Source organism: Salvelinus namaycush, chromosome 1 (genome assembly GCF_016432855.1).
Source record: "Salvelinus namaycush isolate Seneca chromosome 1, SaNama_1.0, whole genome shotgun sequence".
Lineage (NCBI taxonomy): Eukaryota > Metazoa > Chordata > Actinopteri > Salmoniformes > Salmonidae > Salvelinus > Salvelinus namaycush.
In genome coordinates this window covers 44745662-44760958 of record NC_052307.1, presented here as the reverse complement: position 1 = coordinate 44760958, position 15297 = coordinate 44745662, and the positions used below count along the sequence as shown (strand labels likewise).

At 42.2% G+C, this 15297-nt stretch overlaps 1 protein-coding gene across 1 annotated transcript; it reads left to right on the top strand.

Moving 5' to 3' along the window:
* Nucleotides 1–2931: 2931 nt before the first annotated feature.
* Nucleotides 2932–14376, top strand: LOC120044566 (zinc finger protein 366-like). Its single transcript, XM_038989234.1, has 7 exons — nucleotides 2932–3078; nucleotides 5070–6113; nucleotides 6533–6700; nucleotides 7439–7589; nucleotides 10046–10237; nucleotides 11763–11937; nucleotides 12073–14376. The coding sequence occupies exons 2-7, from the start codon at nucleotides 5074–5076 to the stop codon at nucleotides 12942–12944; spliced, it is 2598 nt and encodes an 865-aa protein (XP_038845162.1). The 5' UTR covers nucleotides 2932–3078; nucleotides 5070–5073; the 3' UTR covers nucleotides 12945–14376.
* The last annotated feature ends 921 nt before the right edge of the window (nucleotides 14377–15297 follow it).

The following is a 15297-nucleotide window of genomic DNA, read 5'->3' as shown; positions in this document are numbered from 1 at the left end:
TCCACACACTCAATCAAACAGACTCCAACCTCTCCACAATGGCCAAGACCAGAGAGCTGAGTAAGGACATCAGGCATCAGGGATAAAATTGTAGACCTGCACAAGGCTCTGATGGGCTACAGGACAATAGGCAAGCAGCTTGGTGAGAAGGCAACAACTGTTGGCGCAATTATTAGAAAATGGAAGAAGGGGGCTCCATGCAAGATCTCACCTCGTGGGGCATCAATGATCATGAGGAAGGTAAGGGATCAGCCCAGAACTACACGGCAGGACCTGGTCAATGACCTGAAGAGAGCTGGGACCACAGTCTCAAAGAAAACCATTAGTAACACACTACGCCGTCATGGATTAAAATCCTGCAGCGCACGCAAGGTCCCCCTGCTCAAGCCAGCGCATGTCCAGGCCCGTCTGAAGTTTGCCAATAACCATCTGGATGATCCAGAGGAGGAATGGGAGAAGGTCATGTGGTCTGATGAGACAAAAATATAACTTTTTGGTCTAAACTCCACTCACCATGTTTGGAGGAAGAAGAAGGATGAGTACAACCCCAAGAACACCATCCCAACCGTGAAGCATGGAGGTGGAAACATCATTCTTTGGGGATGCTTTTCTGCAAAGGAGACAGGACGACTGCACCGTATTGAGGGGAGGATGGATGGGGCCATGTATCGCGAGATCTTGGCCAACAACCTCCTTCCCTCAGTAAGAGCATTGAAGATGGGTCGTGGCTGGGTCTTCCAGCATGACAACGACCCGAAACACACAGCCAGGGCAACTAAGGAGTGGCTCCGTAAGAAGCATCTCAAGGTCCTGGAGTGGCCTAGCCAGTCTCCAGACCTGAACCCAATAGAAAATCTTTGGAGGGAGCTGAAAGTCCGTATTGCCCAGCGACAGCCCCGAAACCTGAAGGATCTGGAGAAGGTCTCTATGGAGGAGTGGGCCAAAATCCCTGCTGCAGTGTGTGCAAACCTGGTCAAGAACTACGGGAAACGTATGATCTCTGTAATTGCAAACAAAGGTTTCTGTACCAAATATTAAGTTCTGCTTTTCTGATGTATCAAATACTTATGTCATGCAATAAAATGCTAATTAATTACCTAAAAATCATACAATGTGATTTTCTGGATTTCCATCTCTCACAGTTGAAGTGTACCTATGATAAAAATTACAGACCTCTACATGCTTTGTAAGTAGGAAAACCTGCAAAATCGGCAGTGTATCAAATACTTGTTCTCCCCACTGTACATAGTCACTTTAACCATATCTACATGTACATACTACCTCAATCAGCCTGACTAACCGGTGTCTGTATGTAGCCTCGCTACTTTTATAGCCTTGCTACTGGAAATAGCCTGTCTTTTTACTGTTGTTTTATTTCTTTACCTACCTATTGTTCACCTAATAACTTTTTTGCACTATTGGTTAGAGCCTGTAAGTAAGCACTTCACTGTTGTATTCGGCGCACGTGACAAATAAACTTTGATTTGATTTGGAGATCGCAATTCAATATTGAGACACAATAACTTCAAACTGAAGCTGGAAAGACTGCAAACTAACAACACTTTGTTTCGTTTGACCTTTTTTCAATTTACATTTCTTTGTATATATATCCATAAAAATTATGCCAGCTGATTCATGACTTAGACTGATTGAGAAACGCTGCCTGCCACTCTCTCTCGTCCCGACTCCCGACTCCGACACATTCATTACTATGGAGCAGTTGGAGTTGAATATTGAAACAATGTTGCAAATGTCGGAGAGACAGACAGCAAAGTTCATACAAATCTAAAACTAAATGTTAGTCTAAAATAAATGTGAGAATGTCTAGTTGCTTTTTATAGTGGATATCAAGTTTGTAACTGCAATGCCTGGCTTGATGAGACAGTGGATTGCGCAATCAGATGGAACAGAGTAAATAGGAATTTGAACGTCATAGCCGTTGGTAACTTGTGGAATAGACACTGGCTGGAATGCGCTTTTAACCAATCAGGCTTCAGGATTAGACCTACCCGTTGTATAATACCTGGTAGACTACCAGTCAGACATATTGCTCAACAACTGAGCTCTTCTCCCGTGTTTCAGCGAGGTTCTCCAACGCCATGTGGCTGTATTGACTCACTACATGTTACACTGTCCTAATACGATTCAACTCAATCCTTCTGTTTATGCTGCAGAACACCTCCCCATCACCCAAGTGGGTAAAGCAGACCAGGTGAACAAAGGAATACCTTGAAATACTCTAATATTCCCAGTCATTACATTGATACCCTAATATACAATATGTCAAAGCAGACAGAGCTTGACTTTGATTTAGTTTTGTGTCTATACAACTTGAAATCCTGAAGTCATGTCATCATGGCACTTAAACTTTCTAAATAGAAATGATAACCTAACCAAGAGCATTCATCAGCTTCACAAAACGAAATATTTATTCCTAATTCAATTAAATCATATATGCATAAATTGTCTTTCCAGCATCATTTTTTTTTGCACATTTCCTGAAACCATTATTGCACTAACTTCATAGCTACGTACAGTGGTATTATGTTCAACCCTGCAGGATGGGAAAAGCAGACATGTGAAAGTGACTCCCAGAACTGTTGGTGTTGACAGTCTAAAACTCCTCTCCTAGACTTGCATGCCTTTTAATGAATACACAATACTTAAACAACGTTGTACTACTATTGAATTGTTAAAAACGAGCCTCATCCAGTCACCCCCAAAGCAGTGTAAATCCTTATTTTGTAGAGAAATGAAGATGTCTATCTAGGGTTTCCTTATTTTTCTGCAGGAAGGCACTAGGCTTGTTGACTTCCTCTCCCCTCCCTTCCTTCCTTCTCTCCGAAGGTACTCATCTGAAAAATGAGAACAAAGTGATTGTTCCTGTTCACTTTCTTAAGTCACTTCAAATGCTGTCCGTGGACGGGTAGCTCATTGTCAGGACAGCAGCAGGGCGAGAGCGGAGCAGAGTAGCCAGAGAGATAGGTACAGGAGCTGGTACCTCAGCCTAATACACAGCTACTGCACTACTGCAACAGTACAGAGGAGAGGACAGACAGGCTGAGCTACACTGAGCTGGTGAGTCCCTCAGATCCAACATAGGACTAACAGGGTAGGGTATGGCAGGGGGATGAGGAGGGGCTTTTGTTTTAATGTGTGAGTTGTGTTGTATTCACTGGGGATGCAAACTAGCATGGCAGACAGACAGAGAGCGACAGAGGGGTCTTTCCATGCTGTACCATGTTCTGTGTATAGTATTGTAATGTTGTATACTTCACATCATGATATTCTTTTCACACTTTGAACGCAATAACAAATTGAAGCTTAGAGTAGACTATTTGCTGTGTCTTTCTATGAACAAGAATTGATTTGTGATCGAATCTTTATCCTTTATGATGACCATCACCATCCCGTTCCCTATCCCTATCAACATTGGAAGATCTCACTGGTCTTTCTCTGTAGAACATAGGCGGTTGGTGAAACCTTAATTGGGGAGGACTAGCTCGTGGTAAAGGCTGGAGCGGAATAGGTGGAATGGTATCAAATTAGTGGTGTAAACTACTTAAGTAAAAATACTTTAAAATACTACTTAAGTCATTTTTTGGGGTATCTGTATTTTACTTTACTATTTATATTTTTGACTACTTTTACTTTTACTTACTACATTCCTAAAGAAAATAATGTACTTTTTACTCCATACATTTTCCCTAACAACCAAAAGTATATTTTGAATGCTTAGCAGGACAGGAATATGGTCTAATTCACACACTTATCCAGATAACATCCTTGGTTATCCCTACTGGCTCTGATCTAGCGGACTCACCAAACACGTGTTTCGTTTGTAAATTATGTCAGAGTGTTGGAGCGTGCCCCTGGCTATCCGTAAATAAAATAAAAACATGAAAATGGAGCCGTCTGGTTTGCTTAATATAAGGAATAAAAAAGTATTTCTACTTTAACTTTTGCTTTTGATACTGAGGCATATTTTAGCAAGTACATTTACTTTTGATGCTTTAAGTAAATTTAAAACCAAATACTTTTAGACTTCTACTCATGTTGTATTTTACTGGGTGACTTGACTTTTACTCAAGTATGACAATCCGGGTACTTTTTCCACCACTGTATCATGTGTTTGATGCCATTCCATTCGCTCCGTTCCATCCATTATTACGAGCCGTCCTCCTCTCAGCAACCCCCCACTGCTGTAGGATGATAACAGTTCACAGAAACATCCCTCACACTGTATTTACATAAATAGCCTTATTATGAACAGTATTGTCTCATCCTCTTTTAGCTAATCTGCAGAAGTTGAACAGTTCCCCGTCACATTGTCTGATTCATTCTATCACAGCTAATCTCATTTGTCTGTCTTCCATTCATAACCACAAAAACTCCAACATTAGCCTGATCATACACAGGCTACTCTTTAGTGTATGTAGTTGATTGGTTCTTCAGAGAGAATACAGGGTATGCAGACCTACAAATTGTCCATGTGTTTGGAACATGTGGATCTCTAAAGCACAGTAAGATATCATATATCGAGCACTAGCGGAGGACAAAAGGAGAAGTAACCTTCCACCCATCCGTGCAAAAAAATGAACAGAGCAGATAGAGAGGGAGAAGTGTAAAGTGTGCAGGAGGGAGAGGTAAAAGTTAGTTCCTGATTTCAGAGGGGCAGCAGGTAGCCTAGTGGTTAGAGTGTTGGGCCAGTTACCGGAAGGTTGCTAGATCAAATCCCAGAGCTGCCAAGGTAAAAATCGTTCTGCCCCTGAACAAGGCAGTTAACACACTGTTCCTAGCCTGTCATTGTAAATAATAATTTGTTCTTAGCTGACTTGCCTGGTTAAATAAAATAAAAATGGGTGGTTGAGAGAAGTGACAGATTAAAGAGGTATAACAGAGGACAGCATTTTGGTTTGTCACTACTACCTGTGCTGTAGGTGTGTCACTATAACTCTCAATTAAGTGCTGTTTCCTATTCTTCAGGTCTCGAAGAAGCATTCTTATGATAAATATATTGTAATAGTTTAAATAAATAACTGGTTTCCTCTCTGTATTTCCCCATGCAGGTAAATGATGGACACAGATGTCCTAGGTTTCAGACCAGACAGGAGGAGTCCTCTTAGGGAAGACCTGAGACCTGTCTCTCACCCCAGTCTTTACCTGAGCCAATCTCCACTCTACCTGAACCCCCCCAAACGCTCCCTCTCCCTGACCAGAGAGGCCTACAGCACCACCTTCAGCCCTCTGACTCACCATCTCCCTATGGGCCTTGAGGGAATTCATTACACCCAGAGCGAAGGCTCCCAAAAACGCAAAAGAACTCCACTCAAAATGGAGGGTTCCGAATCCCCCACTCCTGGAGACATGGAGGAGGTGGAGCGTCGAGGCAACACCAGGACTGTTGATCTCTCCCACCGTCCGTTCTCCCTCCCTTCTCATCCGCGTCTCTCTCCCTCTCCCATGCCCATCCCAGGTATGATCGACCTGACCCGGCTCCAGCTGCACAGCAGGGCTCGGTCCAGGTATGATCCACCTATGGGCCTCGCAGTGCAGGTGAAACAGGAACCAATCAGCCCCTCACCTCTGTGGCCTCCCTCTCCTCTCCTCCTGCACCACCCTCCTCCCCCATTCTTTCCCTCTCTCCACCCCAGCCTCCTCCCCTTCCCCTTTTTCATGCCTGGGCCTGTCATGCACCTCTCTCCTGGAGCCTTCTACCCCAGAGAGGCCCTCAGACCTAGTCGGTGTGGCCCAGACGGAGGCCCCCGAGGTGGGATGACCAGCGCTGAGAAGCTAGGTCTCAACATCCACATTGACGACAGCTACTACGTAGACGTAGGGGGAGACCAGAAGCGTTGGAAGTGCCGTATGTGTGAAAAGTCATACACCTCCAAGTATAACCTGGTCACACACATCCTGGGCCACAGCGGGCTCAAGCCTCACGGCTGCCACCTGTGTGGCAAGCTGTTCAAGCAGCTAAGCCACCTGCACACCCACCTTCTTACCCACCAGGGCACAAGGCCACACAAGTGCCAGGTGTGCCACAAAGCCTTCACCCAGACCAGCCACCTGAAGAGACACATGATGCAGCATAGTGATGTGAAGCCATACAGGTCAGTACTGGGATGAGCTTTGTCTAGACTGTCTGTTCTGTTTCACACATCCAGGAGATACTGTTTTGTTAGTCGAGTTGATAACTAAGAAAATTATTGAATTAACAAGGACCTTACATTACATGCCTTCCGTCTTTGACTCAAACTTACAGGAAAACTCCACCCTTATGATGCAAAATGCATCATGCCAGCAGTATTTATTAAAATGTGACTGCAGGCATGCAAAACATGTTGGGACTGTATCAACAATGGACTAACGAAACAAATACCAGAATATAGCTTTTGGGTGGAATTTCCCTTTAAGAAGATAAACTAAAGTTCAGGAATAGTTATAAATATGACTATTCATGACTCTTGATTAGTTAGTGTCTACTTTCTGCTAGACAAATAATCAATTGCTATTCATCTCTCCTCTCCAGTTGTGGGGTGTGTGGGAGGGGCTTTGCCTATCCTAGTGAGCTGCGGGCCCATGAGCTGAAGCATGAGAAGGGCCAGGAGAACGTATGTGTAGAGTGTGGTCTAGACTTCCCCACTCTGGCCCAGCTCAAGAGACACCTGACGGCCCACAGAGGACCCACCCTCTACAGGTACATATACCCAGAAACACCAGCTGGGGTTTAAACCAGAAAATGTAAAAAAAAAAAAAAGTGGTTTAAACACATTACCTCATACTTCTGTTACCCTTATTTCTGGTTGTGGGTACGGCAGCAAAAAATTAAATGCGGATTATAACAGGAAACTATTACTTGTTGTCTCCAGACCAAGACAACCAAGGAGCCAGGGACATTTATTGTCGCTTTCAAAATAAAAGTCCCAAAAGACTCAAAAGACTTACAGTACCTAACACTAAAATAAAAGTCCTTATAAACCGAAGGCTACACGTCTACTACTGTATACATCTAATACAGTATGATTATACAGTTATACAGTCTCTGGTATTAGCAAACGCTCCGATGAAGGCTCCAATGCCGAAATGTGTAAACTTTTAATAAATAAGAAGTACAGTTATGACTGGACCTACATGTTCATCAAGTGGCTGAATATCTCTTTCACTTTCAGTTTGAGCTTGAACTTAAATTTAAACATGTTATTTAATGCATGCAACTTTCTGTTGACTCCCAAGGTAGTGGAAGGATTTAGCTTTTTTGGATAAATCCAGGCCACTTCAGAGTGTCTGTTTTCTGTCCAGGTGTAGTGAGTTTGTGTTTTGTGTCTAGGTGTAGTGTCTGTTTTCTGTATAGGTGTACTGAATGTCTGTTTTCTGTATAGGTGTACTGAATGTCTGTTTTCTGTATAGGTGTACTGAATGTCTGTTTTCTGTATAGGTGTAGTGAGTGCCAGAAGAGCTTCCAGTACCCCAGTCAGCTGCAGAACCACATGATGAAGCACAAAGACATCCGGCCATACATCTGCAGCGAGTGTGGCATGGAGTTCATACAGTCCCATCACCTCAAACAGCACACACTCACACATAAAGTAAGGCTGGGGTCTTCATACTGTCCAAGTACTAATGTCCACTAATGTCAACATGTGTGTTCGGAGGAAAATGTCTTTACAGGGCTAGGTTGTGTTGTGGAGATGAAGCGTTTACCTGTGGGTCAGTGGGTGTTAAGGTAGACTATACCTGTTGGTGACAGGACACTTTGCCTACATCAGGAGCCTTTCCATTTGGTGACTTGAAATGGTTTTGGTTGTTATTGTTTTTCATTTGCTGTAGGATATTCATGACAGTACGATGGCTTTTACACTACTGGGCATCATTGCACATCATTGTTTCTGCTTCAAACAGTATTTTAGTACTACATGGTGAAGCCAGGACAAAGAGCAGCTATCCTCAAAAACAGACAAATGAGGCTTAAAACCTGTTGAGGATAGAGGGCGCTATTTACACTTTGGGGGGAAATCGTGCCCAATTTAAACGGCCTCGTACTCTATTCTTGCTCGTACAATATGCATATTATTATTACTATTGGATAGAAAACACTCTCTAGTTTCTAAAACCGTTTGAATTTTGTCTGTGAGTAAAACAGAACTCATTTGGCAGCACACTTTCTGACCAGGAAGTGGAAAGTCTGAAAATGATGCTCTGTTCAAGGGCCTGCCTATAAATGGGCATGATACGTATGAGTATACATGCACGTCATACACCTTCCCCTAGATGTCAAGATGAAGTGAGAGAAGAAAGGAAGTGTTTATCTTGGTCTGAGGTGGAATATATCCTCTTGACACGACGAGTCATCCATTTCCTGTTTTCTGGAAAGCGCGAAGGTGGAACTGGAATTGCCTTCTGAAAAGCCGTCATTATAGGCAACTACTATCTCCGGCTTTGATTTTATTTGATACATGTCACAATATCATCGTAAAGTATGTTTTTTCAATATAGTTTTATTAGATTTTTGAAATTTATTCGGGACGTTAGGCGTGTTGCATTGTGTGCCTTTGTTCAGAAAGGAGAGCTTCGCGCCACTTGGCCATTGTGCTTGCTAATTCAAGAGGGAAAAACGATGTTCTAAATCCAAACAACGACTGTTCTGGACAAAGGACCCCTTGTCCAACATTCTGATGGAAGATCACCAAAAGTAGGACCCATTTTGTGATGCTATTTCATATATCTGTCGAACTGTATACTAGTAGTTTTGCGCCCAGGTTTTGGCCACTCTCTCGCTATAACATAAGCCTTATGTCCTAATGAAGATATTTTTAGAATTCTAACACTGCGATTGCATTAAGAACTAGTGTATCTATCATTTCCTATACAACATGTATTTTTTTGTAATGTTTATGAATAGCTATTTGGTCAGAATAGGTGAGAGTCTAATAGAAATATCCGCACATTCTGGGAAAAAGAAGCTACGTTAGCATAATGGATAACCACTGATTTCAGCTCTAAATATGCACATTTTCGAACAAAACATAAGTGTATGTATAACCTGATGTTATAGGACTGTCATCTGAGGAAGGTTTATGAAGGTTAGTGAAAATTAATATATTTTGCTGGTTTATTCGCTAACGCTAACGTGCCTATTGCTATCGCTAACGTGCCTTGATGAATGAATGCGGAAGTGTGGTAGGCTATTGTAGTAAGCTAATATAATGCTATATTGTGTTTTCGCTGTAAAACACTTAAAAAATCTGAAATATTGGCTGGATTCACAAGATGCTTGTCTTTCATTTGCTGTACACGATGCATTTTTCAGAAATGTTTTATGATGAGTATTTCGGTATTCCACGTTGGTCTCTATAATTACTCTGGCTGCTTCGGTGCTATTTTTGACGGTAGCTGTGATGGTAGCTGCAATGTAAAACTGATTTATACCTCAAATATGCACATTTTTCGAACAAAACATAGATTTATTGTGTAACATGTTATAAGACTGTCATCTGATGAAGTTGTTTCTTGGTTAGTTTGGTTGGTTCTTGGTTAGTTAGGTTGGCTTTGTGCATGCTACCTGTGCTGTGAAAAATGTCTGTCCTTCTTTGTATTTGGTGGTGAGCTAACATAAATATACGTGCTGTTTTCGCTGTAAAACATTTAAAAAATCGGACATGTTGACTGGATTCACAAGATGTGTATCTTTCATTTGCTGTATTGGACTTGTTAATGTGTGAAAGTTAAATATTTCTAAAAAATATTTTTTGAATTTCGCGCTCTGCCTTTTCAGTGGAATGTGGGAGGAGTTCCGCTAGCGGAACGCCTGGGCCAGACAGGTTAAGAGAGAGATGTGAGTGCTGGTTACAGTAACAGTAGCTGCATGTTTAGGCATTGTTTTAATGATACAAGGCATCCACTCTCTTGGTGTCATGCTAACATCTTGCTGCGATGTCTTGCTTGTCCCTGACGGACTTGCTTGCCAAGACGTAAGAAAATGTTCCACGATGATGGTTATTTCTCTGTCTCTCTTTCTCTCTCTTTCTCTCTCTCTATATATCAGGGGGTGAAGGAGCACAAGTGTCGTATCTGTGGTCGTGAGTTCACCCTTCTGGCCAACATGAAGCGTCACATCCTGATCCATACTAACATCCGGGCCTACCAGTGCCACCTCTGCTTCAAGAGCTTTGTCCAGAAACAGACCCTCAAGGCCCACATGATCGTCCACTCTGACATCAAACCCTACAAATGCAAGGTGAGTGTTCTGATGGGGAATGTTCTTATGATATTTGAATTGCCACATGCAACAACTCCTTTTAAAGCCAGGGTATTTGAAGATAATACATCTTGTAGATGCATGTCAATAGTATCACAATTGGCTATCTGCCTTGTGTGCCTTTTAACATCTCTGACCAATTTAACCTGCTTGGTTACTTGAACACAGATGGTTGAACATGTGTTTTGGCAGGGGTTCCCAAACGTTTTCACTTGGGGCCCCCCTTCCAGGATTAGTGACCCCCCCCCCTCCCCCCCCGAAAAAAACTGTTCACACCCCTCTTGTTGTTGGAGAGAATTTAGCAGGTATAAAACTTATTTAATGCAAAACTACACACTTTGTCATGGGGTGTAAAGAACATTTAGAAGTTTTAAAGCTAATGTTCTTGCAATTCTATACATTTTGCCATGTCTAATGTGTATTCATGTGATATTTGACCAAAAAATTACAACAATATCTATGGGCTAAAAAACCTAAATAAAAAAGCGTTAGCTGACATGGGCTAGTTGATCTGGACATTTCTGACAGGTTATAAATATTGGTGGGACCACGTTTAAACTAATGAACTAATGAAGCCAACTGACACTCTGAAGCAACTCCACACTAGCAAATAGCAGATAGACAGGGGATTTGGCAGTGAGGTCCATCCTCGTCCATAGGAAGGATATCGCTGCACAAACTGCCTCTCTAACAATGGCCCCCAGCCTCCCGGGAGAATGGGCCACACAAATAGATTTCATCTCGCTTTCTCTGTTGCTGGAGGGAATGCTTCCTGTTTTCTCACGGTCCTCTTGGACAGTTTACAGTCCCTCTCTCCTCCTGAAGGAAAGGACCACCCTAATAAAAAAGAATGCAGAGGAAGGACAGCGCAGGAGTTGCCCTGTGTGTGGGTATGTGTGTGTGTGTGTGTGTGTGTGTGTGTGTGTGTGTGTGTGTGTGTGTGTGTGTGTGTGTGTGTGTGTGTGTGTGTGTGTGTGTGTGTGTGTGTGTGTGTGTGTGTGTGTGTGTGTGTGTGTGTGAGCGCACACGCGCACATTCATTCATGAGTACGTCCAGCTCCGGTTACAGCTCTGAGTGCAGAGAGGATTAGTCATCTAACACATTAGTTGTTTGATAAAAACGAAAGTTTGATCAATGGGCACAGTTTAGACTACATGGCGTGCAGTTTTGCCATTGAATGGTGTTTACTACACCATGAATTGCCACGGATGTGGTTCGGGGAATAACGGAATTCACAAATTGTAATCAAGGAACGTGTACACGAATTATTTCAATAGTTGCTATTTAATTATTTATTTGAGGAGAAATTACAGCACATCTTGGTTTTGGTTTATCAACTTATCTGTCTGTTGCTTTCAAGCACGTACAAATCTTTCCTAAGACCCTGATGAAGTCTTTTTAGGCCGAAAATAAATCTGTTCCATAATAGGTTTGTTCTTTAATACTTATTGGTTTGTCCGTGAGCACATATTTGACTGCTTTCTTTGTTTTTACTTGTTTTCAGCTGTGTGGGAAGGAGTTTAACAGAATGCATAACCTGATGGGCCATATGCACCTGCACTCTGACAGTAGGCCCTTTAAGTGCCTCTACTGCCCCAGCAAGTTCACTCTGAAGGGAAATCTCACCCGCCACATGAAAGTCAAACATGGGATCATGGATAGGGGCCTGGATGCAAGAGGTAATTACTAAAGGCTATGGAGGAATTCATTATATGGTTCCTCCCTTCCTGCATTGAGACTTCCTACAACATTCCTACCCTGAAGCTAAATCAGAATCAGCCAGTCAGTTTGTAACATGAGTCTCTGTCCCTCAGTGTCCAGGCGGCAGGGGCGCTTCTGCCTGTCGGCCCCTCTGGGCCTCCTGACCCGTTACAGCCAGGAAGAGCCCTTTGACCTCTCCCAGAAGCCCAGGCGGCCACGGCCCTGCCTGCGCCTCTCCCAGTCGGACGGGGAGAGCGTCCCGGGGAGCTCCTGTCAGGACGAGGATGAGGAGGAGAGCCTGTACAGGAGGAGCCAGTACAGCCCTGAGGTCTACCAACACCACACTGGGGGACAGGCGTACAGGTCTGAGACAACTAAACAGATGTATAGACAGGACATGGAGACTAGTGGACAGGTGTACCCGCCTGGGGCAGATGGTGAGGTTTATCAGCCTGTTTCAGAGCCAGGTGATGCAGATAAGCAGTTGTACCAATGTGTGACAGGTAGACAGGTGTATGACTCTGACTCAGAGCTAGGTGACCAGCTGTACCAACCTAACCTAGAATTAGGTGACCAGATGTATGAAACGGAGTCAGAGGCAGGTGAACACCACATAGGTGGCAAGCTGTGTTACCCACAGTCAGGTAATACAGGTGAACATATGTACCACTCAGATTCCGAGGTAGGTTGCCAGTCGTATCAGCCTGACCCAGACCAGCTAGAGATAGGTGACCAGGTGTACCATTCTGATCCAGGCGAGGAGATGATGGACACACCTGAACCATGTGAAAAAGACTACCACTCAGACCCTGGTGTCTTAACAAAAACCATAGGGACTGATGAGGAGGAAGAGGAGGATTTGGTGAGAGCTGGGAGCAGGGTAGAGGAAGAACAGAGAAAGCAGTTTAGACGTTATCTTAGCAGGGAAGAATACAGACGTGTAAGGAGTTATAACGATAGTAAGAGTTCCTCTTCTACAGAGTAGTGACAAGAGGAGTAAGAGTAGTGAATAGGCTACTGTGCTGAAGAGAAGAGGGTTGAGAGCTATTGTAAAAGGGTGGGGAAAGAATTGAGTAGTAACTCGAATAAGCCACTGGCGTAGCACACGCTCCCGCAAGACCTCAGAGATAATGTTTGCTTTATAAGTGTTGTTTTAAATCTAGAAAAACATGCCAAATTGCTAACAAAATTAGCCCTGTAGCATTTAATATTGCTATAAAACAAAACAAAAATAAGTTTGGAATTTGTATGACATATTTGAATAATCAAATGTTAGAATTAAGCAATGAAGGCCTTTAAACACTTGCTGGACAATAATTGTAAAAATGAAAGGCCTTTTATGGTGTCTGACGGAGTTGAACCCAGTTAGTTGCATTTTACATCTTTCAAGATGTAAAATAGCAACATTTTCTCACAGCCCAATTGGCAAAATGTGTAAAATAGCATGCGATTAACTAATAAGCTGTGAAGTGTATTGTATTTCAGGCTGGTAGAACGGACAATACATGTGCATGTGAAAATATGTGTCTTAAAGAAAGGCTTAGTTGAAATCAGGGTGAAATTGTGCTGTAAATAAAATTCAATTGTTTTGAAAATATATTTTTTCTAAATTGTTACTTTTTAACTTGTACTTGTCAATCTATAATTAATTAGCATGGGATTACAATGTGATAACAGTTATTTCTATTTTTTTAATGCTAGTTTCAAATGCTCTTCTACTGGAAGCTTTAATAGGTCTGTAAATGATGTTGTTTGTTGTGTGATATAATGAACAAACAAAAGTAATCTCATCTAATGAGAGACTTTGAAATGAATAAAAGTGCTGTAAGAATTAAGGATTTTTGGGGGGGAGATTTGTGTAGAGAACAGTAATGAGAAGGCACACCACAGCCCACTAAGCACTGACCAACGGAGGCGTCTTATGGATGTCTTTTATTGGTCGTGTCTGGGCTGGCCGCCTTTTTTGGTGCGGTCCGGACTGGCCTTGATTTCAACATCCACAGACGTAGATTTTTGGTCTGGACCAGACCAAATCTGAACCAATTATAGACGTCCATGCTTGGTTCAGATTTGATCTGGTCCGGACCAACCTTAATTTGGCTCAAACATAGACATCTATGATTGGTTCAGATTAGGTCCAGTACTGAACCAATCATGCTCTACTGTACTGAACTGTGCCGTACTGTACTGTGCTGTTCAAACTTGTGAAACATAGTCTAAATGTCTATGATTCGTTCAGATTTCGACCAGCCTTGATTCATTCAGATTTTTACTTGTTTGGGGGCTGAGCTCATGATAATAATACCCAGCATGCTCTGCAAGATTGTGTGTAATGTGTGTATTGTTGTGAAATTGCTAGATATTACTTGTTAGATATTACTGCACTGTTGGAGCTAGAAACACAAGCATTTAGCTATACCCGCAATAACATCTGCTAACCATTTGTATGTGACCAATAAAATGTGATTTGATTTGAAGTGTTTGTTTTTACATTTACATTTTGGTCATTCAGCAGACCCTCTTATCCAGAGCAATTTACAGTCAGTGCACTCAATTAAGGTAGATTAACAATAACATATCACAGTCATAGCAACAACAACAAATATTTCTGTAACCATTGCTGAGAAAGTTATTGTAGTTGAAGTGGTCTGTTGGTTTATTCTGTAAATTGTATTACTCAGAAAATCATAGTTGCTGGTTTTAAAGCTTTTGAGAATGCAATCATAAGTGCATGTAACAGATGAGGGCAATAATAAATAGTATATTTTGCAATCTTCAGTTGGCTCCTCTTTCCTATATTAAATGGATAACAAATATGATTATTATACAATGCTTACTTCATTAGGAATGTACGTGCAGTAGAAAATGTAACCACATTATCAATGACAAAAGAAATACATCTTTTCAATGTCTGTTAGTGATGTCTTTCCAACTGTCATTCAGAACCGAAAATGAATCTGATTTCAACATCCGGAGAATATGTATTTTCAACGCCTGGAAAATACTTTATTTTGCTTACTGGGAGGGTATGAAGCCTAACGAGTTGAGTATAGTAGTCTGACCGTAGTCCTTTCCAGTCTTGTCAACTCCATCTCTCTGTATGACTCTGCTAAAGCATTGTGTATATGGCTGAATGGCCTGATGATGATTGCCTTTGATCTACTGTATACATCCAAATGTGCCTTCTATAGCAACTACTGCATGCCTGATGATAAGAGAGAAACATGACTTAACACTAGAATAATGAAAAGTGAATTTTAGGTCTCGCATTGGGTGCTAGTCTGTCTCAGTTTTAGCCAATTTACAGTTGTCTTTATTGGCCAGGCAATGATGTACCG